This window comes from Trichomycterus rosablanca, chromosome 3 (assembly GCF_030014385.1).
Source record: "Trichomycterus rosablanca isolate fTriRos1 chromosome 3, fTriRos1.hap1, whole genome shotgun sequence".
NCBI lineage: Eukaryota > Metazoa > Chordata > Actinopteri > Siluriformes > Trichomycteridae > Trichomycterus > Trichomycterus rosablanca.
The window spans coordinates 31,343,472-31,370,802 of NC_085990.1; the positions used below are offsets into that span (position 1 = coordinate 31,343,472).

The 27,331-nt window shown below is 40.7% G+C and overlaps 1 protein-coding gene across 1 annotated transcript in view; it reads right to left on the reverse strand.

Moving 5' to 3' along the window:
- The window catches only part of LOC134309820 (LYR motif-containing protein 4B), a 70,230-nt gene that overhangs the window by 31,373 nt on the left and 11,526 nt on the right, over positions 1–27,331 (reverse strand). The window contains exon 2 of the mRNA XM_062991164.1: positions 22,822–22,942. Coding sequence (XP_062847234.1) covers positions 22,822–22,942 — 121 coding nt within the window. The remainder of the gene's footprint in view (positions 1–22,821; positions 22,943–27,331) is intronic.

Genomic DNA, 27,331 nt, shown 5'->3' on the forward strand with positions numbered 1-27,331 from the left:
ACAAGGAGGTGGTATGTGTATATATATATATATATATATATATATATATATATATATATAGAGTGAGAGAGAGAGAGTGAGAGAGAGAGAGAGAGAGAGAGAAAGGGAGTATATATACATATATACAATATTTTAGAGAGAGAGAGAGAGGGATCATTATAAAACACTTTCAAACTAGGTCTTTGACTATAATACTGATTTAAAAACAGACTTGGTCATCCCACAGTTGTTCATTAGGGTTCATTTTTGGTTTATGTTCATTTAAAGCACAGTTTAAATAAAAAATATAACTACATTATTGTAAACTGTACCTACACTTTATTTTTATTGCTGCACCTTTGGTCACTGTGAGGTGCTTGGAATGTTTTCTCTCTTTCATAAATGTATTTTTTTCTACTTTTCATTTACAAACCACAGATCCAGACGTTGTTTAAAATGCAACAAAAAATTGTGATTTGCTAATTCTCTTGAATCATTATTTGACCAGTGTTTTCACTTATCTACTATCAACTATGAACATTAGTTTGTAAATATAAATACATTTAAAATCACATGCCTGTTGTTGGGACTAGTTAGAACAGAGGTGTGCTTCTGCTGCAGTTGCTAACAGGAAAAAAAAATAATTGGGGAAAGAAAAGAGCCCTGATCTCAGCCCCACGCGCTTTGGAATGAACCAGAACATTAATTGAGGCTTTCTTGACCACTATTAGTGACTGCCAACCCAAATGCTCTTTTGACTGAATGGGCACAAATTCTTACAGACATACTTCAAAGTCTTTATGAGAAGCCTTCTCAGACAAGTGGTTGTTGTTATAGCTGAAAAGATCACATTGAGGCCACTCTATTTTAATGGCATTTATTTTTGAAATGGGATGTTCATGGTTGGTGTTTAAATACTTTAGGCCATACAGTGTAGATATACATATGATGCCCCGTGATGGATTGGTCCTCTGTCCAGGGGGTTTTCTGTCCTGTGCCCTATGTTTTGCCTTATTGTAACTATGTCCTATTTGCTTCAGCCTAAAGAAAAATGACAATACTTTAAAGCAAATAGCAATGCAAATGAAAATAGTTTGGTTGAAATATAATACTTTGTTCCACCAGTTTAAAACACAGGTAAAACTGCATTAAAGAGAAAGGTGTCCACGTGTGAGTGAAACAATCCTACTACACTCACACTGTACATGTCGTCAGCACTTGGTTTGAGCTTTGTAGAGCATTAAAGAGCTGGTAGAGACTCACACTGGCAAACTATGGAACTAATGAGGTCTTTCCTTTCAGCAGAGAGAACATGAGAGAGGCTGTGCTACAGTCTGCTCTGTCTCATAGCTTTAACACTTGTCCTTTAATTGGAAGCCAATACACGCAACTGAGCAAAGAGCGAAAGAGAGAGCGAGAGAGAGCAAGAGAGAGAGAGAGTTAATCTTAGAGTCTGAACGAGAATAAGAGGTAAATTAAAGTAAGGAAGGGAGGTGAGGAGAGGGAGAGAGTAAACAAGTAAATGTGAGAAAAAGGGTGGGTGTGTTCTTACAGTCAATTATTTCTTCTCCTGCACTCGAGTAAGAGAGCAAATGGAGGAGATACAGAGAGAGCGTCAGCAAGGCTTAAAATATGAGTCTGAGAGAGAGAAAGCGCAAGCAAGTAAACGTCAGTGTGAAAGAGTGTGTGAGTGAGGTAAGTGCAAGAGACGGAACAAAAGAGCAGGTTCGAGAAAGAACAGGAATGCAAGGAATTAACAATGCAAGAGAAAGAGAGAGAGTGAAAGCAGGGCGTGAGGATAGGAGTGCGAATGCAAGAAAGAAAAAAGTAGTATGTACAAGAGAGAATTCATGTAATATTGAGAATGCAAGAGAGAAAGGAAAAGTGAGAGATTGCAAATGAGTGAGGGAGTGTGAATGCAAAAAAGCGAGAAAGCGTGCAGGAGAGAATGCGTAAAGGAAAGAAGGCATGCAAGACAAGAAAAGAGAGTAAAGGCTGGGAAAGACTATGTGAGAGAGAGAGAATGCAAGAAGGACAGAGAGCAAAAGGTATGTGTGTGTGAGAGAGAGAGAGAGAGAGAGTTACATCCAATTCTCAATGAATTTTTTTTTTTAAAATGTAGATGGCCACATTAATTGAGGAGAGCCTTAGACTGCTTCTTTTCATCTGCCAGAGACGGAGTCTGACAGAAAGCAGTATGGCGTATGGAGAGTCACACACTACTATCTGTCTACAATCTCTCATGCAAGAGCCTCAACCAGCCATCAAAGGCTGCAACTGAAATAGCAGTGAGAAACCCGTTTGACCATGTCCTCCCTCAATCGTGTCTGCGTGGGCACCTGGAATCCAGCACAGCTCGAGAGCTGGAGATCTCAGTGCTTGTGGCACAGGGTCACGAGCCAGGAAAATGGGTTGCAGAGAAAAAAAATAATAATAATAATAAATATATGTATAAAGACATTCCATCTTCACTAGATTATCATAGATAAGCAATTCATATTGGATGAGAGAATTTAAAAAAGCCAGTCCGGCCACTCAGGTGGCGCAGCGGTAAAAAGAAACGCGCTGCAACCAGGGCTGGATTCTGAGAACGTGGTATCGAATCCAGCCTTGCTTTACCGGTTCGAAGCTGAGTGGCTATATGAGCAACGATTGGCCGGTTGCTCATATGGGGGGTGGGCCAAAGAACCGGATGTGGGTCTCTCTCTGTCAGAATGCGATTGCGTTCTCTGCCGGCTGATTGGAGGCGCTTACACAGAGATGGGAGAGGGTGCCCTTAGGGTGTGTCTCTCCGCATGCAACGCTAGGTGGCGCCAAACTCGTCAATGTGTGGGTGGCAAAGATGCATCTGGCTGCTGCTCGTGTTTCGGAGGGGATACGGGTTAGCTTCAATCACCTCCGTCAGGGCAGGGTTCGGCATAGACAGAGAGGAAGCACGATGCTAATTGAACAATTGGATGCGCTAAAAGGGGAGAAAAAGGGGTTTAAAAAAAAAAAAAAAAAAAAAAAAAAAAAAAAAAAAAAAAAAAAAAAAAAACAAGTCCGGATGCAGCAGGATGGTTTCATGTACCACATGCTGATTAATTACTCACTAGTCACTAAAATAAATAAACCATTAATTGCACCTTGTGGGCTAGGACACATCATCTACCTATTATCACTTCCATTTATTATTTTGCTCAAGGTTTGATTCAGTGTTTCAACCTGAGGCAATTTAATTACAGAACAGAGCTGAGCAGGTGGGAATAAGGTTCTCGCCCAAAAGTGGCTGTCTTTAAGTTCTGGGCTTTGAACTTGCATCCTTTAAGTCTTTAGGAATGTTAATAATTAACTGGTTGTCAGATTAGAAAGTTGTTCGATTAATGCTGTCAGTTAAAAAGATCAAAATATTTCCAACAGCTAATGCTTTATAATACCTGAACAGAGCTAGTGTGAGAGACTTCTGGCTTGAAGCTCACCCTCACCTACCCCCAAAGTAGGGCTGGGCGGTATATCGCAAATATCGATATATTTGATGTTACTTTTTACACAATACTAAAAAGGACCATATTTGTTATATCAAGTATGCCTAGGATACACAGGTTACCATTTGAGAACGTTTAACAGAGCACAAAAGCAGGGTTCAGCACGCTTTCTTTCATGCATGAGCGATTAAGTCAGAAACGACTCTTTTCAAACAAATTATTTATTGGAATCAAATCAGGGAGCTGTGCTCTTATCTATGATGAAGATTCACTCGTTTTGCTCACTCTATTTCATTATGGTGTCATAAGTAAACAACTCCATGAATCAGAGTTCATGTGTTTCAGTGAATCAGTCATGGTTCAGGCCTTGATAAACAGCTGTATAAACCAATCAGAGCTTCCGAATTCATTCCGATTTTGGGTGGAATTTCAGTTGTTCCTCTAATTCAAAGCAATATATGCTATTTTTTTGCATTTCTCCAATGTGTGTCATTAGCTGAGCTGGCAATGAAAAACTCTTTCTTTATTGGTTGTAGAGGTATAAGTGACAGCTTAGTTAACCAATTACCAGTTTCAGCTTTTAACCACGAAAGCAGAGAGAGTAAATTATCCATTTGATGTGCATTTATATATTCCGGAAACATGAAAGAAAACATTTACAAAAAAAGTAGATTTGATCTCTAATGGAACAACACATGGATATAGATTTGGTTTTAATTCGAAGAAGAGAAGCTCAGGTAAGCAGTGGTTATGATTTAATGCTGCTGTGTGATTGATCTGGGTCGTGGTGCCACTGCATTATCAAATATTGAACTTTATCTGGATTTTTTAATGCTCATTTATTTGAAGTAAAATTGCAGTGGCCTGCCACTGTACTTTGTTAAGTTTACATTATATCGTATATCACTACTTCTCAAAAGCATATCGAGATATGAGTTTTTTAGTCATATCGCCCAGCCCTACCTCAAAGTGCATGCACCAGCAATGTATATATTGAACACAAATATTGTTTTTGTTAAAGGAAAGACAGTTGGGATGAGGGTGATAAAGCAGACAAAACAAAAACAGGAAGGAACATATTCTTTCATCCTTCATCCTTCAGAAAACAGAGACAAAACAAAAATGCCAAAGAGCAAAGATGAGTGAAGAGAGCAAAGACCAACTGGAAAGAAAACTGAGAAAGGAGAGCAAGATGTACAAAGTGAGAGAGAAGGAAAAACAAGAGATCAATACAGATGTAACTATTGAAGTGTGTATGCTTTACACTACATCACTAAATCTGACAAAATCAATATTTTCATTCATCATTTTAAGACGTGGCAGGTCTGGTTCCATCGGGAAACACTGGATGCAAGGCTGGAATACTCTGGACAGAACGCCAATCCATCACAGGGCTTCTGTCATCCCCCTTAGACATAGCCAATTATGTCTGTGTAGACGCCCGGCAATACTACTACTACTACTACTACTACTACTACTAATGATAATAATAATACTATAAACAAAACAGACTAGAATTACAATATAATGCATGTTGTTCTGGTGATGATGCAACAACCTGAGATGGACTGACATCCTGTCCAAGGTATTCCTGCCTTGCGCCCATTATTTTACATTTAAAATACATTTTCTATATATTGCCTGTATATAGTCTTATAGTAGGGATGCATCAATACCATTTTTTTCCCAACCGAGTACGAGTACAAGTATATGTATTTTTGTACTTGCCGATACCGATACCTATTGGATCAGATATCTGACATGTTAGAACAGGGGTTTTCAACCTGGGGGAGTACTTGTCTGGGGGGGCGCCAGTGCCTGACCAGGGGGCATGGCATTACGAGATTTTTTTTACTTCTAAAACTAAAGCAACTCATTTTTCACCCACGGGAGACATATTTCATTAGTCTAACTGACCACGAACTCAAGCACGTTTAATGTTATTCAATTCAGTCTGAAAAAAACTTTCAAAATAGAGCTATCAGTGAAGATAAACCGGTGACAAAAGCAACGACCGCTGTTATAGGACGTGTGTGTGTCTTTAAGAGAGGAGATGCTCTGTTCACAGTATCGATATAAGTGATTCAGGAGTCAATTCATTTTAAGCGTAAGTTTCTTTTCTCAGTCATCTCTCGGTGTTGACTGTTATAATGAATGTTGCGGTTGTAAATAAACACCAACTACTACAGAACATTTTGTGTGACTCGCTTACCTTAAAAAGCTCAGGCTTAATTATACTGCTTATTACCACAGAGCGGGAGCCGACTCAGAGTCGTTCTGTCTGTGGAGCTAAACGTTTTCTCTCAGTCAGAGCAGATGATCCTGAACTAGAACTTAGTAATTGATGAACTTTTGTCTATGCTCTGTGAAGTAATGTTTTCTGCTCTCATCTACATCAAAAAGCAAGAACCGCTTATGATTTACCAAAGTGAACCACGAATTTATATAATGTGCTGATAGAATCGGCTCAGATCAGGTCGGACTGTATTATTTTTTAAAAGTAATATTTTCAATCAGCAAAATTGCATCGTATGCATGATGTGCACAACGTTATTTTAGCTTGTCAGAAGCTTTCTCAATGATTTCTGTGCGGTGGTTGATGAAGGGTAGGGGGGCGTGGCGCAAGTTTGCGTTTGGCATGCGCGCGCTCACACTTAGCGAGCGAACGCCGAGTTGCTCCCGAGCCGGCAAATCTACCGCCAACCAGCCGCCGAGCGAAAATCAGGACAAAAATCGTGTAGTGTAAACCAGGCGTAATGCAGCAATAGACATGGTATCGGATGTTTAGTATCGGAGCCTCGTTTGCGAGTACGAGTAAATGAGCGCGGTATCGGACCAGTATCGGTACTCCTGCATCTCTATCTTATAGTATGTATACTTTTGTGTTTAATGTATACATTGCTTGTATACTGTATTTCTACTAGAGAGATATCATCAGCCGGAACCAAATTCCCTGTGTGTATCCACATACTTGGCCAATAAATCTGATTCTGATTATTTCCCGGTGGAACCAGACCCACTGTGACCCTGACCAGGATAAAGCAGTTGAAGGAAAATAAAAAGAAAATTTAATTAAAAAAAATGCATTTGTTTAAGCAACAATAAAGTGTATTTTACTCAAGATAAGTGTGAAGATGATTCAGTGTGACTTTTCCAGCATGTATAACTGGCTCTCACATGCACCTCCTGTGATTTACACCTACATAGGTGATTTACTGCAACAACATTTACCTTGCCAATGTTAAACTCAACAATTACAGGTGCACGCCCACACACATGCGCGCGCGCACACACACACAAACACACACAAACCTTTACACACATATACAAAATTTAGTAAGTATTCAGACACTTTTTTATGTTATGAGGGTAGCACTGTCGCCTCACAGCAAGAAGGTCCTGGGTTTGATTCCCAGGTGGAGCAGTCTGGGTCCTTTCTGTGTGGAGTTTGCATGTTCTCACCTTGTCTGTGTGGGTTTCACCCGGGAGCTCCGGTTTCCTCCCACAGTCCAGACATGCAGTAAGGTTAACTAGAGATACTAAAGCTGCCTTAGGTGTGTGTGAATGTGTGTTTGCCCCGTGATGGACAGGCAACCTATCCAGGGTTTTCCTGCCTTTCTCCCAGTGAATTGTACCCACTGCGACCCTAAATAGGGTAAAGCGGTGCTAAAACAGACAATGAATGAATGAACATACATTGCAATTTGATCTTGAATGGATATATTTGTCATTTTTGCCTATCAATTTATACTTATTCATATTCATTTATACTATTTATAAAATCTCATTTTCACAAAAGTATTCAGACCTGGTGCCCAGGTGGCGCAGCGGGATATTCCGCTAGCACACCAGCACAGAGTTTCTGAACTCCTCGGTTCGAAACTCGGTGTTGCCATCGGTCGGCTGGGTGCCATCTGGCGGGCATAATTAGCTAATTAGCCACCGTATCTGCAGGGTGGGGACCAGACTATGTGTGTGTGGGTGGGTCTTCGTACGCTGTGTAAGGACCCTGATTGGGTGAGAAGAGGAGGGCTGTACATGTGTTGGAAGAGGCGTGTACAGCGACGTGCTCTCCTTGGATGCAATCGAGTATCCGCGGAAGACAAAAATTGACTGCGCTAAATCGGAAGAAAAACGGGGAGAAAATGCATTAAAAAAAGAGTATTCAGACCTGTTGTTGTGGTGCTTCAGATTGTGGTCAGCTGCATCCTGTTTGCTTTTTCAGCATTTAGCAGATGCTTTTATCCAAAGCGACTTACAGTACTGTGATAGCATATTGTCCAAGCAACTGAGGGTTAAGGGTCTTGCTCAAGGGCCCAACCTGGCAGTGATGGAGCTTGAACCAGCGACCTTATGATTACTAGTCCAGTACATTAACCACTAGGCTCAAACTGCCCTTTAATTAACTTTGAGACGTGTCTAGAACTGAATTGGAATCTTTTTGGTCTTTAAGGGCCCAAAATTTTTAATACATTATCAGGAAAAAAAAAACATAAGGTCCAAGGAAGCCATGAAGTTCAACTGACTGTGAATCTCTGTGATTAAATTGTGCCAAGGTATAGATCAGGACAATGTTAAAAGATCATATCTAAGGCTTTGAGTGTGGCCCCAATGATTCTGAAATAGAAAAACCTCAGCACAACTGTGGAATTCCAAGTGCTGGGCGTTCAGAACCTTGGTTAGGGAGGAATGGCATTAAGCATGACCCCTGCGCTTGTTTATGTTAGTAGATTTGCAAACACTGATCAGCGATTATAAATATGGATGAACCAACTATGAAATGAATCTATGTTTTTCAAACACTGAACTTTGTGTCATGTTTAATGCAACATGCACATGGTCATAATGTGCATAATGCAGGTGTAATATTTGTCAGCACACGAAAAAGGGACAATGCAATGAGAGTAAAAAGGCAAAAACAAGAAGAGAGGTGAGGAACTTGTTAGAAATTCGGCATAGAGGAGTCAGGAGACCGGGTCTTCAGGGTAGAGTAGTTTATTAACACATAACACACATGTATGGGCACAGCTTGGAAGACCAACAGAATCTAACTAGATGTATTTTGGGAAGACTTTATCTACACAAGAAATGAGGGGAGGAATTAAGGAAAAGAGGAGGAGATTAAGGGGAAAATGAAATGGGAGTAGAGGGGGAGATCGACAGAGTACGGAGAGACACACCCTGAGAGCACTCTTTTCTCATCTCTCTGCAGGCGCCATCAATCAGCCAGCAGAGGTCGTAATTGCACCAGTCATGAGAGAGAGACCCCATGCGTTAGCCGGCAGGCAGAGCTGAGATTCGATACGATGTATTTGAGATCCCAGCTCTGGTTCCAGCGTGTGTTTTTACCGCTGCACCACCTGAGCGGCCACCAGCAGTGCTTTTGACAGAAATGTTATTTAACTGCTCTACATTACTGGCATGTTCAACATGTTATACTGTTTATTAAATAAAGCATGAAGGCAGGCAGGCATACATGCATGCATACATACAGTGTATCACGAAAGTGAGTACACCCCTCACATTTCTGCAAATATTTCATTATATCTTTTCATGGGACAACACTATAGACATGAAACTTGGATATAACTTAGAGTAGTCAGTGTACAGCTTGTATAGCAGTGTAGATTTACTGTCTTCTGAAAATAACTCAACACACAGCCATTAATGTCTAAATAGCTGGCAACATAAGTGAGTACACCCCACAGTGAACATGTCCAAATTGTGCCCAAATGTGTCGTTGTCCCTCCCTGGTGTCATGTGTCAAGGTCCCAGGTGTAAATGGGGAGCAGGGCTGTTAAATTTGGTGTTTTGGGTACAATTCTCTCATACTGGCCACTGGATATTCAACATGGCACCTCATGGCAAAGAACTCTCTGAGGATGTGAGAAATAGAATTGTTGCTCTCCACAAAGATGGCCTGGGCTATAAGAAGATTGCTAACACCCTGAAACTGAGCTACAGCATGGTGGCCAAGGTCATACAGCGGTTTTCCAGGACAGGTTCCACTCGGAACAGGCTTCGCCAGGGTCGACCAAAGAAGTTGAGTCCACGTGTTCGGCGACATATCTAGAGGTTGGCTTTAAAAAATAGACACATGAGTGCTGCCAGCATTGCTGCAGAGGTTGAAGACGTGGGAGGTCAGCCTGTCAGTGCTCAGACCATACACCGCACACTGCATCAACTCGGTCTGCATGGTCGTCATCCCAGAAGGAAGCTGACGCACAAGAAAGCCAGCAAACAGTTTGCTGAAAACAAGCAGTCCAAGAACATGGATTACTGGAATGCCCTGTGGTCTGACGAGACCAAGATAAACTTGTTTGGCTCAGATGGTGTCCAGCATGTGTGGCGGCGCCCTGGTGAGAAGTACCAAGACAACTGTATCTTGCCTACAGTCAAGCATGGTGGTGGTAGCATCATGGTCTTGGGCTGCATGAGTGTTGCTGGCACTGGGGAGCTGCGGTTCATTGAGGGAAACATGAATTCCAACATGTACTGTGACATTCTGAAACAGAGCATGATCCCCTCCCTTCGAAAACTGGGCCTCATGGCAGTTTTCCAACAGGATAACGACCCCAAACACAACCTCCAAGATGACAACTGCCTTGCTGAGGAAGCTGAAGGTAAAGGTGATGGACTAAACCCAATTGAGCACCTGTGGTGCATCCTCAAGTGGAAGGTGGAGGAGTTTAAGGTGTCTAACATCCACCAGCTCCGTGATGTCATCATGGAGGAGTGGAAGAGGATTCCAGTAGCAACCTGTGCAGCTCTGGTGAATTCCATGCCCAGGAGGGTTAAGGCAGTGATAATAATGGTGGTCACACAAAATATTGACACTTTAGGCACAATTTGGACATGTTAACTGTGGGGTGTACTCACTTATGTTGCCAGCCATTTAGACATTAATGGCTGTGTGTTGAGTTATTTTCAGAAGACAGTAAATCTACACTGCTATACAAGTTGTACACTGACTACTCTAAGTTATATCCAAGTTTCATGTCTATAGTGTCGTCCCATGAAAAGATATAATAAAATATTTGCAGAAATGTGAGGGGTGTACTCACTTTTGTGATACACTGTACATACATACATACATAGTCATGGCCAAAAGTGTTGGCACCCCTGAATTTTTTTCAGAAAATGCAGTATTCCTCCTAGAAAATTATTGCAATGACATGTTTTGTTATACACATGTTTATTTCCTTTGTGTGTATTGGAACAACACAAAAAAGCAGAGGAAAAAAAAGGCAAATTTGACATAATTTCACACAAAACTCCAAAAATGGGCCGGACAAAATTATTGGCACCCTTTCAAAATTGTGGGTAAATAACTTTGTTTCAAGCATGTGATGCTCGTTTAAACTCACCTGTGGCAAGTAACAGGTGTGGGCAATATAAAAATCACACCTAAAACCAGATAAAAAGGAGAGAAGTTGACTCAGTCTTTGCATTGTGTGTCTGTGTGTGCCACACTAAGAATGGAGGACAATATCAACAATCTCAAGGTTACAAGTCCATCTCCAGAGATCTTGATGTTCCTTTGTCCATGGTGCGCAACATAATCAAGAAGTTTACAACCCATGGCACTGTAGCTAATCTCCCTGGACGTGGACGGAAGAGAAAAATTTATGAAAGGTTGCAAATCAGGATAGTCCGGATGGTGGATAAGCAGCCCCAATCAAGTTCCAAAGAAATTCAAGCTGTCCTGCAGGCTCAGGGTGCATCAGTGTCAGCGCGAACTATCAGTCAACATTTGAATGAAATGAAACGCTATGGCAGGAGACCCAGGAGGACCCCACTGCTGACACAGAGACATAAAAAATGTAGACTGCAGTTTGCCAAAATGTACGTGAGTAAGCCAAAAATCCTTCAGGGAAAACGTCTTGTGGACAGATGAGACCAAGATAGAGCTTTTTGGTAAAGCACATCATTCTACTGTTTACCGAAAATGGAATGAGGCCTACAAAGAAAAGAACACAGTACCTACAGTCAAATATGGTGGAGGTTCAAAGATGTTTTGGGGTTGTTTTGCTGACTCTGGCACTGGGTGCCTTGACTGTGTGCAAGGCATCATGAAATCTGAAGATTACCAAAGGATTTTGGGTCGCAATGTAGGGCGCAGTGTCAGAAAGCTGGGTTTGCGTCCTAGGCCATGGTTCTAGCAGGACAATGACCCCAAACATGGACCCAGAAATGGATGGAAACAAAGCGCTGGAGAGTTCTGAAGTGGCCAGCAATGAGTCCGGATCTAAATCCCATTGAACACCTGTGGAGAGATCTTAAAATTGCTGTTGGGAGAAGGCACCCTTCAAATATGAGAGACCTGGAGCAGTTTGCAAAAAAAGAGTGGTCCAAAATTCCAGTTGAGAGGTGTAAGAAGCTTGTTGATGGTTATAGGAAGCGATTGATTTCAGTTATTTTTTCCAAAGGGTGTGCAACCAAATATTCAGTTGAGAGTGCCAATAATTTTGTCCGGCCCATTTTTGGAGTTTTGTGTGAAATTATGTCAAATTTGCCTTTTTTCCTCAGATTTTTTGTGTTGTTCCAATACACACAAAGGAAATAAACATGTGTATAACAAAACATGTGCAATTGCAATAATTTTCTGGGAGAAATACTTCAGGGGTGCCAACACTTTCGGCCATGACTGTACATATATATATATATACATAAGCACTGTTGGGGATTCAAACTCTGGATCCCAGAAGTAGTGGGCTAGCGTATTTACCACTTTTCTACCTAAGCGCCCAATAATAATATTAATATTAATTTTATTACTAAATAAAATGATATTTTCTCTTCACTCTTCATTTCAGTCAGTTAGAGGAATTCATGTTTTTATAGGTTGGCTCTCATGAATAAGGAATAAAGAAACAGTGCAGAAAGGAAAGCAGCTGAATTAAAGGGATGGAAAATATGAGGCCTATAGCAAAACAAACTGTGTGATCTGCATTAATGTGGCATTTTCTAGATTCAGCACATGCACAAAGTGATTTGGTCAGTTTCAAAAGCAGCACAGAAGCTTCAGCATCAGTTTCTACAATCCACTTTCAGAACTAGCAAAGAAAACTTTCAGAGTCGTTTAGGTCTATGACCTTGATTTTTTAGGAGTAAAGTCACAACAATTTCCTTTTACCTGAGCTGTCCTTTGTTTTTTAGTGACACATAAACCTTGACGGTGATTTTCAAAAAAAGAAAATACATTCGGGGGCTCAGAAAAGAACTCTTGTTGATGAGCTGAGCTGATATGGCTCAAAAAAAGAGACAGAATGTCCTTCAATAGCAGAATCACTGCGTACACCAGGTTGGAAAAATATCTATTTGTTTTTAGAAAGAAGATAGAGCACCAAATAGAGTTTAATTAGTAATTACTCGTCAATTGTGATGCACCATTTTTTTTTATTTACAGTGGTACCTTGGTCCTGTGGAACTGCATATATTTTAAGCTAATGTAAAATAATAAGGTTGTTTTTGACACCTATACACAGAAAATAACACAAATAATATATAAAAACACTGAAATGAAAAGCCGATTCTTACAATTTCTTAGAACCTTGAGCTGTAACACAAGTTTAAAAGTGAAACAGGAGGAAAATCCAGCTAAACACAGATACTTGTGGAGCTTTTAGAGTGAATCTGATGGTTATTCCACACAAATGCAGATTCGTCTCATATTCACACTTTGATGACGTATTACCGCACCGCTCAAGCCGAGCACTAAACACAGAGACTGTTCATTGTTAATTTGAAATTAAATAAATACATTTTTTAAAAAGCAAACTTAACACATTGAGTTTAAGGGCAACGTTGAGTTTAAGGGTACAAATTTCTCGACAAAGGGCGCTGAGTTTCAAAGATTTTGAGTTTAGGGGACGTTGAGTTACAAGGTACCACTGTATTTAAATGTAAAATAAAGCTGTAAAAAAGTAAACACACTGAAAAGATAATGAACAACCTTCCAACTTTTAACAGCACTGGAAAAAATGTGCAACATGATGGATCAAAGCCTGGGTTCAAATCACAGCATTGCTATCAGCCGGTCAGGCATCTACACAGACATGATTGGCTGTAGAAATTAGGAGGTGCACTTGTCAGTGCGCTCTTAGTGCTGGTCCCAAGTCCAAATAAAATAAGTTGGGTTGCATCCTTATCATGAGGACCAGAATGACCTGTTGTGGCCACCCCCTAAATATGGGAGCACCCTCAAAACAAGACCACAGTGTGACCACACAGACAAACTCACAAGGTCAAAGTCAACCTATTCATGTTGGGTGACTGTGCAGGCAAACTTGTGCAGGCAAACTTGTGCAGGCAAACTGGTGCAGGCAAGCTGGTGCGACGTGTTAACCCAAGCTTAAATCTTAGCAGTGTGCAACTCTCCGTCGGTAATATTGCTCTCTGGCAGGTGAAAAGAAGCAGTTGGCATATACACACATGTCGGAGGCGGCATTCTCGGTCAGGCTAGGGGCCTGCAGCAGTGAAAGAGAGATACAACTGAGTAATTGGATAAGACTAGACTGGTAAACAAGTCAACCTGTTTAAAATTGTTGCAAAGCAAACAAATCCACTACCATAAAGAATTCTATTTAAACCCAAACGAGAAATCTGATACACAATTAATGAAGTTCCTTTGTGCTAATCGATGGGTCAAAACTCATCAGCAATGTTCTAAAAAAATACAGATACCATCCCATTCCCAAACCATGGGCATTAATATGAAGTCCCCCTCCCCCACTGGTGAGGACAGGCATCAATAGTAAATTAGAAGCCTGCAATCCATTCATAGGTTCAAAGGTTATTCAAGCTATATGCAGGCAACTAGAGTTCCTTAGCACCAAACTGTTCAAACAACGTCTAGGCTAAGTGCAAAAATTAAAAGACTATACAGTGGACACTTGACTTACGAATTTAATTGGTTCCGAAGGGCTGTTCTTAAGTCAAAATGTTCGTTAGTTAAACCTATTTTTCCCATAAGAAATCATGTAAACAGAATTAATCAGTGCCAGACCTCCCAAACCACCCCCTTACCTAACCTTTCTAATATCTTAAATTGTCTTTTTTGTTATAAATACAAGTATATTTTCCCTTAAATCTTAAATTATAGAATAGACATTAATGTAATAACCAATAATAAACAACAACACACAGTAGTACTGTACATAAAAAACACACATTCAGTACAGTACGTGTGCTGTACCATACACCATAATACATTTCCTTCTTTTTTTATAAAATGTATCTAGCAGAAACAACAATAACTCTCATATTTCTCTATTATTTCCTTCTTTATTTCAATAGTGTTGTATTTTGTAGATGTAATTGCACGAAAGAAAGAATACTTTACTCAGCAATTTCCTTCTTCTCTCTCTCACTCAATGTCCCCTCTGTCTGATACACAGTGACAGCTACTGGCAGGAGTCATTATACAACACAACAAATGTAACAAATGTAATAGATTTTTTCATTTTCTCACCACTGCACTTTCTCTGCACCTTCTTTGGGGACATTTTAATATTGAATTTTACAAAATATAAAGAAAACACTGGAAAAACACCGTCCACTGTCCGAATGTTCGCTCACTGTATATATATATATATATATATATATATATATATATATATATATGTATGTACAGAGAGAGAGAGATGGTATATAGCTTGTTCGTGATGTCACATGATAAACTGTTTGTAACTCAAGGGTCCGCTGTAATCCATATCACTGATAATATATGCCAGTTAGCAATGGGTATGGCTGAATAACCAGAACTCGATAATTAGGAGAGCAGTCGTTTTGCCATACGTATCTTTTAGTTCTCTTCACACTTCCAGTGACAGAACTCAGTGTCGTGACATTTCAATCTGGCACTCACACACTTCACATGAAATAGGCTCATGAGACCCGGTGCGAGGACTGAACTAACTGACCCATGCTCCCCTGCCAATAAAAGTAATGAGCCGCAAGTCACGCATGACCAGCAAACCAATACAGGAACGCTACATTATCCAGCCCTGTTGCAGAGCTCGAGTCAGATTCCGTAGCTCCTTTAACGGAAGGTCAGTTCAAGCAGTGGCCATTTTAATCTATGAACTGCCTCTTGAGGATGACTGTTGAGCAGTAGTACCGCTTCACAAGCACTGGCAAATACATCATCTCGGATGGCGTAGCGGTAAAATTACGGTAGTCCGGGGTTCAAATCCCCTGCTGTGTTAACGTGTACATACAGACATGATTGGTTATGTTTGGTTTGTGGGGGGACCTTTGTGGCCGAGGCACCATGATGAATTGGTCTCCTGTTTGGAGTGTGTTACTGCTTTGCACACAGTGGTTCTGGGTAAATTGGATCCACTGCGACCGTGACCAGGATAATGCAGTGGTGTAACATGAAAATGAAATAAAATCTGTTGCAGTGTCAGCCACTGTAAGGCACCCCTGAAGCTGAGAGGGTGTTTAAAGGCCAAACACTTGCTGAATGACAGAGCTGAAATTCTGACATACAAACAATAGAACAAAGCTTTATCCACTAGCCCACATAGTCCCCAAATAAGATTCTTGCTAAAACGTTTTAGCACAGAGAAAAAACGCTCTTTTTAATATTGAAAATATATTATATATGTTCAGTTATTAATAACAGCTCATCCAGATTAGGGTCGTGGTGGGACCACAGACCTCTGGAAACAAAGAGCACAAGTCAGGAAAGTATTTCTAATCTGTAAGCAGATCATCACTTGATCAAAGCTAATATTAAACATGCAAAAACCAACTGATTTCTAAGTTGCAAGCCATGAAAAAATGCTATGTCATGGCTAAGTTGCTAACCGCAGCCCAAGGACGGGCACTTTCTGGTTTAAACAGTACGACCACATTCATGTCACAGAATAACCACCTTACTAAGCAATATCAGAATTGTTCGTTTGCTGCACGAATTTCCAAATAATAGGGCAGTTGTAGCCTAGTGGTTAAGGTACTAGACTAATAATCAAAGGTTTCCGGTTCAAGCCACACTGTTGGTCCCTTGAGCAAGACCCTTAACCCTAAACTGTTTAGATAGTATACTGTCACAGTACTGTACGTCGCTTTGGATAAAAGCATCTGCTAAATGCTGAAAATGAAGAATGTAAATGTAAAGTAAAAAAAAAACAGCCAAGGAAATGTGGACACCCAGGCAACTGTGCAAGAGACAAAGAAGCACTTTGAGACGATCCACCTCGCAACATACAGAAGTTAAAGTGGACTGAACTAAACAGGTACAAGACATTAGAACTGGTCTGGAATGAGCTAGTTACTGATTGAACAAAACTTGTTCTGAATACAGTGGGGTCAAAAAGTATTTAGTCGGCCACTGATTGTGCAGGTTCTCCTACTTAGAAAGATGAGAGAGGTCTGTAATTTTCATCATAGGTACACTTCAACTATGAGAGACAAAATGAGAAAAAAAAATCCAGGAAATCACACTGTTGGATTTTTAAAGAATTTATTCGTAAATTATGGTGGAAAATAAGTATTTGGTCAATAACAAACAAGCAAGATTTCTGGCTCTCACAGACCTGTAACTTCTTCTTTAAGAAGCTCTTCTGTCCTCCACTCGTTACCTGTATTAATGGCACCTGTTTGACCTCGTTATCTGTATAAAAGACACCTGTCCACAGCCTCAAACAGTCAGACTCCAAACTCAACCATGGCCAAGACCAAAGAGCTGTCGAAGGACACCAGGAAGAAAATTGTAGACCTGCACCAGGCTGGGAAGAGTGAATCTACAATAGGCAAGCAGGTTGGTGTGAATAAATCAACTGTGGGAGCAATTGTAAGAAAATGGAAGACATACAAGACCATTGATAATCTCCCTTGGGGTCAAGATCTCATCCCGTGGGGTCAAAATGATCATGAGAACGGTGAGCAAAAATCACAGAACTACACGGAGGGACCTGATGAATGACCTGCAGTGAGCTGGGACCAAAGTAACAAAGGCTACCATCAGTATACACACTACGCCGAGAGGGACTCAAATCCTGCAGTGCCAGGCGTGTCCCCCTGCTTAAGCCAGTACATGTCCAGGCCCGTCTGAAGTTTGCCAGAGAGCATATGGATGATCCAGAAGAGGATTGGGAGAATATCATGTGGTCAGATGAAACCAAAATGGAACTTTTTGGTAAAAACTCAACTCGTCGTGTTTGGAGGAAGAAGAAAAACCCAAGAACACCATACCTACTGTGAAGCATGGGGGTGGAAACATCATGCTTTGGGGCTGTTTTTCTGCAAAGGGGACAGGACGACTGATCCGTGTTAAGGGAAGAATGAACGGGGTCATGTATCGTGAGATTTTAAGCCAAAACCTCCTTCCATCAGTGAGAGCATTGAAGATGGAACGTGGCTGGGTCTTCCAGCATGACAATGATCCCAAACACACCGCTCGGACAACGAAGTAGTGGCTCCGTAAAAAGCATTTCAAGGTCCTGGAGTGGCCTAGCCAGTCTCCAGACCTCAACCCCATAGAAAATTTGTGGAGTCCGTGTTGCCCAGCGACAGCCCCAAAACATCACTGCTCTAGAGGAGATCTGCATGGAGGAATGGGCCAAAATACCAGCTACAGTGTGTGCAAACCTGGTGAAGACTTACAGGAAACGTTTGACCTCTGTCATTGCCAACAAAGGTTATGTTACAAAGTATTGAGTTGAACTTTTGTTATTGACCAAAAACTTATTTTCCACCATAATTTACAAATAAATTCTTTAAAAATCCTACAATGTGATTTCCTGGATTTTTTTTTCTCTTTTTGTCTCTCATAGTTGAAGTGTACCTATGATGAAAATTACAGACCTCTCTCATCAACAAGATACTGGAGTGGACTGAATTAATGTAAGATACTAAACTAATTAGTTTAGGACATAAGACTAAACATAATATAAGGCAAAAGTGTACAGTAATCCCTCCTCGATCGCGGGGGTTGCGTTCCAGAACCCTCAGCGAAAGGTGAAAATCCGCGAAGTAAAAACCATGTGTTTATATGGTTATTTTTATAACCCGATTCCATCGGCTTTAGCATTTAGCATCTTGTCATTAAAACCAATGGATTGAGGTAGCACAGCATGCTAACGTCAATATAACATCTCCCTTCATGTAACAATAACGGTTACATTTCCTGACAAGTCCGAACTTGTAAATAAAAACACTCGGTACAAGTTTATACAGGTTAAAAATCAGTAATATTTTATTTACGTTTGAAAAGAACTCCATTCGTTTGTCCGCACCGTCAGCCATGTTTATTTTTCTGTGAGAGAAGAGCGCCCGACCCGCAATGAATTCTGGGATTGCCTTGATCACTAAGGCAGCGTCGGATGCTCCCTCGTTTTTGAGTGAAAATAACGTTGAAATGTTAAGAAGTGAGGATATTAAGGCATCTAGGATTTGGAACAGCCTCCTTATCGGGAGCGCGCACAGGATGACGTGAAATGCGTCTATGTAGAGAGCACACTAGCTTTTCGAACACACCCATTGTCTGCAGAAATCCGCAAACCAGCGAAAAATCCACGATTTATATTTAGACATGCTTGCAAATAAAATCCGCGATAGAGTGAAGCCGCAAAAGTCGAAGCGCGATATAGCGAGGGATTACTGTACTGTAGTTGTGGTACAGATTTTTCTGCTATAACATACGTGGTAAACATGGTAAGTAACAGGTAAATGCACCAGGTGTTTTGCACAGGAAAATGACTGTACTGTGCTGGCCTCCTGTGCCCCAGGGTTGTAGACCACCAGTGTGGGTCAACAGTCTGGAATAAAACTGAATTACAGTGGACTGGACTTAGACCTTGGACTAGATATGTGAGATACCGGACTAACTGGTGTAAGAAACTAGAAATTAGTGTCATTAATAGGACACTGGATTTAATTAAACTTATAATCCTGGACTGGTACGAAATATTGGATTGGTCTAAACAGAGCTGTCCTGGTATAAAATGTAACCTGGTGTATCTGATGTACCTGCCAGACCCATCAAGATCTACAATTAGTTGCCTTTACATAAGCAGTTTCCTACATACTTCTCATGTGCATTGTGCATTCTCTTATCTGCATTGCCAATTTTACGCTGCTAATGTACAACATGTCACTACCTCATGAACCATTGTACCATCTATTCACCATCATGTACTAACACTTGTCTTTAGTCCTGTCTTCTAATTACTTGTTTAGATTAGGGATAATTAGGAATATCTTTTGTAGTTATTTATTATAGGATTTTTTGTATTTATTGTTGTACCTACACCGTTTTGTATTTACACTGTTTTCGTCTCACACTTTTTGTACCGTGTTACACCGTGATCCTAGAGGAACGCTGTTTCGTTTCAATATGTACTTGTATGTAGCTGAAATGACAATAAAACCTCTCTGACTCTGACGTATATTCCATTCTCTCTCTCTCAGACATACACACACACACATACTCACAGTCTTAAAAGCCAGATTTACAGTCACTACAGCAAGTCAAACTCATTTTGACTCTAGAAAAATATATCACCACTGTTCCACCCAGAACTAGCAGCATAAATATGCATTAAAGGGAAGGAGGGGCAAGCCAATCTGAATCAGTCTGACTACGCTCAGTGTCAAAAATCCAAACTGGCTCCTGAGTACGATGTGCAATTTATTACATTGTGCTATTTAGTCGGTCCATGCGTCCATCCAACCATCCATACATACTGTATATATTAATGCATATAAAAAACCCACCCATACATATGTATGCACATGTACACTATGTGGGTGGAAGTTTGTAGCTACCTGACCATATTACGTGCAATTTTAAAATCATGGGCACTAAGACAAGTTCATCCCAGGTGTTTGACACACCCATTAAAACAGACAGAAAATTAAGCTAAATAAATGAAATAATCCCAGCTTTGTAACAGCATTTTGGGGTAGACTATTGGGGTAGACCGTTCCAGTATGACTGAGACCTGCGCACATAATATACTGGCTAAATGGGCACAAATTTCCACAGACGCCCCCCAAAACCTTGCTAAAGGCTGCCTAGAACTAGAACAATGGCAGTTTTACAGCCACAAAGAGAAAAAGGAAACTCCGTAATACCAGTCACAGTTTTGGAATGGAAAACCTGCTATTGCTCTTTCAAAAAAATACTTTTTATAGTGGAGTGGAGAGCCTTGATCCAGACTTGCACATAAAGGACCAAACTTTTTATGAATGCTTGCTTTTAAACTGATGTACAATTGCCTTATCCATTTAAGATATTTTTGAACATTTTACAACATTCCTAAGTTCAAATTGCCCTATTCCAGCTTACAACTGCCATATATTTTACCAGGGCATTTTCTGCATTCTTTAGTGCTTGTTAGTGGGTGATGTGGACCGTTGTTAGCGTTTTACTACATAGTCCAAGTTTCTTCTATTAAAAAATAATTGCTCTAACAGTGGTTCACCAGAGTCATACAGCTTTAGAAACGATTTCTAACTCATTCATTCATTGTCTGTTGTACCACTGTTTCATCCTATTCAGGGTTGCGGTGGGTCTAATTCACTGGGCGAAAAGCAGGAAACATCCCAGACAGGTCACCGGTCCATCACAGGCAAACATGCACTCACACATTCACACACACATACACACCTAGGGGGGCTTTAGTTCCTCCAATTAACCTGACTGCATGTCTTTGGACTGTGGGAGGAAACTGGAGCACCCGGAGAGAGAACGTGCAAACTCCACACAGAAAGGACACGGACCGCTCCACCTGGGAATCAAACCCAGGACCTTCTTGTTGTGCAGCGACAGTGCTACCTACTGAGCCACAGAGCTCGAGCAACTATTTATTTTAGACCTTTTGAAGGGTGGGGTGCAGCAAAGCATATCAATAAGGCATGTTTGAGCACTGTGAGAGGGCTCCCAGCTAAACGTACAGCAGAGGATAAGCCTTTAACAACCCAAAGCACAACTTTCAAGAAAATATGACGAGGCATATAAACAATGAATGCTGTTACACAGCGAAAATCAAATACACATCATTTATGTCATTGTAACAATTTCACTGTAAATAGGATTAGTTACCTTACTTTGTTTACAAATTATGGGACTGCAATGTTTATCTACATAAGTAGGGCACTGGAGAAACTTAATTTACTTTTACTCATTTTTTAAGCAAAGGTAATATTAATGTCGTAATACTGATGGATAATGTTGTTTTTTTAAATAACTACATTTATTCTCGGGTGGCGTAGTGGTAAATTATGCCAACCCACTAATGCTGGAATCTAGGCTGTGAATTCCTAGTGGTGCTATCAACCGGCCGGGCATCTACATACAGATATGATTGGCTGTGTCTCTGGGGGTCAATGGCCGAGGCTCGGTGATAGATTGTGTTACAGTGAAAATCAGACCCACTACGACTCTGACCAGGATATGACTGGTAAAACATATTAAAGCTGTATTTAATTATCTAACATCATTCAGTGTATGAACTACGCAATAACAGGGATTCAGAAAGGGGCAAATACTTTTTCACCTTATGATATATCATCCATGTGAACCAGTTGATTAATCCATTCAGGTGGAGCTGTGGTGAACTATGCTTGCCCACTACCGCTGGAATTCAAGGCTTGAATACCCTGTGGTGCTATCGGCGAGTCAGGTGTCTATGTATAGATGGTTGTATGTGTTTGATAAGAGAGGCTTGGCAGAGTGTGTTACTGCATTGCGCCTAATGAGTTGCGCTCCGGAAACTGGACACACAACGACCCTGACCAGGATAAAGTGGTGGTAAGAAAAACATAAAAATGAATTAAATGATCCATGTATTTACCTATCAACATGACAGATTGCACATCCTGTAATGAAAGTTTCTCAGTTTATGCTAATAAAGTTAGTGAAGTAAAAAAGAAATTTGGGGTCAGATTAAAAGCTGGTATGCAATCCATTAGGAGTTCTATTTGTAGCGGCTTCCTGCAGAGACTGTGAGCTCTGCCATGAGCCGCTGCCCGCAGTGTCACACTTGTTCCACTAACTTCAGGGTATTTTGAGCACCAGGAAGGTCTTTAGCAGATACTTCCCTCCTAACCCGAAAGACAAAAAGGACAAGAAGCCTGACAGACCGCCACCGTCCCTGAGGACGCAGCTCCAGCACGGAATTCAATTCAGGAAACAAAACATGGACTATCAGTGGTCATTAGTGGCACATGGGCAGAACCAGCTGCATGCCAGGGGACAGGTGGAGCCCAGCAGTTGCTCATCAATATGTGTGTAGTGCAACAGCAGCAGCCAGGCGAATTCTCTTGAGAGGACAGAGGGATTTAAAGGGGACAGGATGATATTTTCAGACAGCACAAACGTTATTGCCACGGTGTGTATTTTTTCACTATATGGTGGAAATGGTACCTGTCTCTGGATGATGGCCAGGTTTTCACAAGCTTTGTTTAACAGCTGATCAAGAAGTTTCGGGTCTTCTACACAACGGTGCTCTCTGAAGGCATCGCGTACACGGCGTAGGGCGTACGTCCTGCAAACACACACATAAATATCACGGATAAGCTCATGGGGAGAGGAAGTAAAAAAAAAAATATTAACGTGACTAACAGTGTAAGAAAAAACTCATGTGGGTTTAGTTATTCATGGAAGCATTCCCACAAAGTAAAAAAAAAAGTTCTCTTAGGTCTAATAATGTTTGAAAAATAAAGTATCTTTCCTCCCAGCATGTTTTTTAGTTAAAAATAACATCATTTTGACTTTATGTAAATGCTCATAGGCTGGTACTCAAAGTTAGTATTATAGTTTTATTTAATTATTTGATTTTTTTTATTGTAGTTTTATTTTCATCACTAGTGTAATAAAGCAATAAGCCACGAGAGGCCGTACGTTACTGTGATTTTAGCACTGGGATGACCTCGTGCTAAAATCGTGCTAAAATCGTAACAGTAACGCACGGTCTCGAGTGGCTTATTGCTTTTATAAAACGGCGGTCAACATAAAATATAATAAATACAACAATGTTTAATCATAAATGTATTTATTGTGTATAAACTTACAATAAAGCATTCTTCCGCGACGCAAGGTAATCCGATTAACAGTGTTGCTAGGCAACGTGAGGGCGAAAATAACATTAACTTTCTCTATTCAGTGGCGTATTAATATGGAATGATGTGAGGTGGTCCTAGGTGTGCGTTTATCGGGGATTTTACAACGGCTTCGAACGCGGCTCAGCCAATCAGATTTTAGGACCGGAACTATCCGTTTTATAATAGAGCTTTTATCATAGTTTTATAGACTTTATACTTCAAATATAGTGTTCAAAACGTATCCAGGGAACAATAGATGCATAAAAGTGCAACTTAAATGTAGACATGCCATCACTCTAGTACAAATAACAAAAAACGTTTAAGTTTATTTTATTAACTGAACACCATTATAGACAATGGTTTTGTTGCTCATCTTCCTTGAGTCCTGAAAGTGGTTCAAGTAAGGAGAAGGGTTATCCTCTTATCCTCTTTGAGTACTAAAGGTGGATCAGGTCAGAAGTTCCTTTCAGTGCTGGTGACATTACAAAGAATTGTTTCGATGCTTATCTTCCTTGAGTCCTAAAATGGATCATGTCATTAGTTGCTGTTCAGTCCACCACTTGAGCACCATTATAGATAACTGCTTTTATGCTCGTATTCCTTGAGTCCTGAAGACGGATCAAGTCAGGAGAAGTTTCCCTAACCAACTGCGTACCATTACAAAGACTTATCAAGTCAGACAAAGTTCCTTCCACTCCAAGGGTGTCATTACAAGGAATTGCCTTGAAGCTTATTTAGATTTTTGGTCCAACATCTGAACACTCTTATAGATATCTGCCTTGATGCTTGTCTCCCTGAAGTCCTAAAGATGCACCAAGTCAGGAGAAGTTTAACCACTCGGGTACCATTACAAAGAATTTGCTGGATATTCGTCTTTCTTTAGTCCTGAGTGCTATTATAACAAATAGCCTTGATGCTAGTGTTTTTTGTGACCCAAAGGTGTATCCTGTCAGGGTTTGTTCATGCCACCACCTGAATGACATAATAGAAAACTGCTTTAATGTTCATCTTCATCGAGCCCTGTAGGTTTATCAAATCAGTACCCTCCACCACATGGATGACATTGCAAAGAATTGGCTTGATGTTCGTCTTCCTTGAGTACTTAAGTGGATCATGTCATGAGCTGTTGTTTATTTCACCACTTGAACACCATAATAGAAAACTGCTGTTATGTTTGTCTTCCTTGAGTCCTGAAGGTGAATCAAATCAAGAGAAGTTTCTTTCACCCCCTAGGTGTCATTACAAGGAATTGCCTTGATGCTTATCTTCCTTGAATGCTAAAGTGGATCATGTCATTAGGTGTTCAGTCCATCACCTGAACACCCTAATAGATAACTGCCTTGATGCTCGTCTTTCTGGGGTCCTGAAGGTGGATCAAGTCAGGAGAAGTTTAACCACTTGGGTGCCATTACAAAGAATTGGCCGGATGCTTGTCTTTCTTGAGTCATGATGGTGAATTATGTCAGGAAAAGTTTGTTCTACCACCTGGATGCCATTACAAAGGATTGTCCTAATGCCTGTGTTCTGTGGATCATGTCAAGGGTTCCGGCCGACCACCTGAACGCCATTACAGACAACTGTGCTGATGCCAGTCTTCTTTGAGCCCTGAAAGTTAATCAAATCAGGAGGAGTTCCTTCCATTACATGGATGGCATTGCAAAGAATCAGCCTGATGCTCGTCTTCCTTGAGTACTTAAGTGGATCATATCATGAGATGTCCAGTCCACCACCTAAACACCATTAGATAACTGGCTTGTCTTGGTTGAGTCCTGAAGGTAGATCACCTTTAGAAAAGTTTAAAGCAGGACATATATCCTGGAATGGTTTTACAAAGCGAACACTTATTTACATTTAGGGTTCCTTGAAAAGAGCAAATCCGTTCTGCACACAAAATAATCGAGATAGCTTTAATGTGGAATCAGCACAAGCCTCATCTGCCAAGGTGGCTGTCTGGCACCAGACAGAGTGAGGAAAAGTAAAAAAAAAAAAAAAAAAAAAAAAAAAAAAAAAAAAAAAAAAAAAAAAAAAAAGGGCAAGATAGGCTGAAGGGAGTGAGAGAAAGTGACATGAGATGGGATAAAGGCAAGTGTAAGAACTAATAGGTAAAAAACAGGAAAAAAGAGTGCACACATACACATAGATGCACACACACGTACACTCACGAGTATATGTACATTTACATTTAAACATGTAAATGCACATACACCGATCAGCCAGAACATTAAAACCACCTCCTTGTTTCTACACTCACTGTCCATTTTATCAGCTCCACTTACCATGTAGGAGCAATTTTAGTTCCACAATTACAGACTGTAGTCCATCTGTTTCCTTACATACTTTTTTAACCTGCTTTCACGCTGTTCTTCAATGGTCAGGACCCCCACAGAGTAGGTATTATTTAGGTGGTGGATGATTCTCAGCACTGCAGTGACACTGACATGGTGGTGGTGTGTTCGTGTGTGTTGTGCTGGTATGAGTGGATCAGACACAGCAGCTCTGCTGGAGTTTTTAAACACAGTGTCCACTCATTGTCCACTCTATTAGACACTCCTACCTGGTTGGTCCTCCTTGTAGATGTAAAGTCAGAGACGATCGCTCATCTATTGCTGCTGTTTGAGTTGGTCATCTTCTAGACCTTCATCAGTGGTCACAGGACGCTGCCCACGGGGTGCTGTTGGCTGGATGTTTTTGTTTGGTGGACTATTCTCAGTCCAGCAGTGACAGTGAGGTGTTTAAAAACCCCATTAGTGCTGCTGTGTCTTATGCACTCATACCAGCACAACACACACTAACACACCACCACCATGTCAGTGTCACTGCAGTGCTGAGAATGACCCACCACCCAAATAATACCTGCTCTGTAGTGGTACTGACGATTGAAGAACAAGATGGACTACAGTCAGTAATTGTAGAACTACAAAGTGCTTCTATATGGTAAGTGGAGCTGATAAAATGAACAGTGAGTGTAGAAACAAGGAGGTGGTTTATGTACACTCACAAATACATGTACCTACACAAAATGTGAATGTACACACACGTACACCCATACCAGCTTATATGCACATGTGCACACAGACATATGCACACATGCATTACACTTTGCAAATCTCATTTTCCCCTGGTAAAGAAATAAACAGATGACAGATGCAAAGCTGTCACTTCAGGAGGAATAAAAAGAAGCAGTTGTTTGATAAAGCGAGTCATCGTCAGCATGCTCTGACTGACTGGCATTTCAAAGCTCATCTAAAAGGCGCAGAGGGCTTTGAAGTGGGCATCAGTGGCACATGTAAGGTCTTGTAAGTTCAGCCAGGGCAGCTCTCATCCAGAACAAATCTGTGTCACTGACAACTACAAAAACGCAGACCTAATTCTCAATCAGCTTCTCAAAAATATGTGCAATGAATAAAGTGAATCGATATACCTAAACTGATATGACAAATGATATTAATTACTAGACGTGTTAAAATCTTAATACAATTTAATACTACTTGACAGGCTACAAATGTAAAACAATCCAATCACAGCACACCTTTCATTAACATGTGCTACATGTCCAGGTGCTTTCATGTCCATGAGGCTGTGGTAGCTCAGCAGTTGTTCAAGCCCCACTATAACCAGGTTGCTATTGTTAGGCCCTTGAGCAAGGCCCTTAACCCTCAATTGCAAGGATTGCTTTTAATTGTAAGTCTCTTTGGATAAAACATGTCTACTAAATGCCATAAATGGAACAGATGCCATAAATGGACACTAACAGTAAGGCAGCACAATGTCCTCACAGCAGGAAGGTCCTGGGTTCGATTCCCAGGTGGAGCAGTCCAGGTCCTTTTTTTATT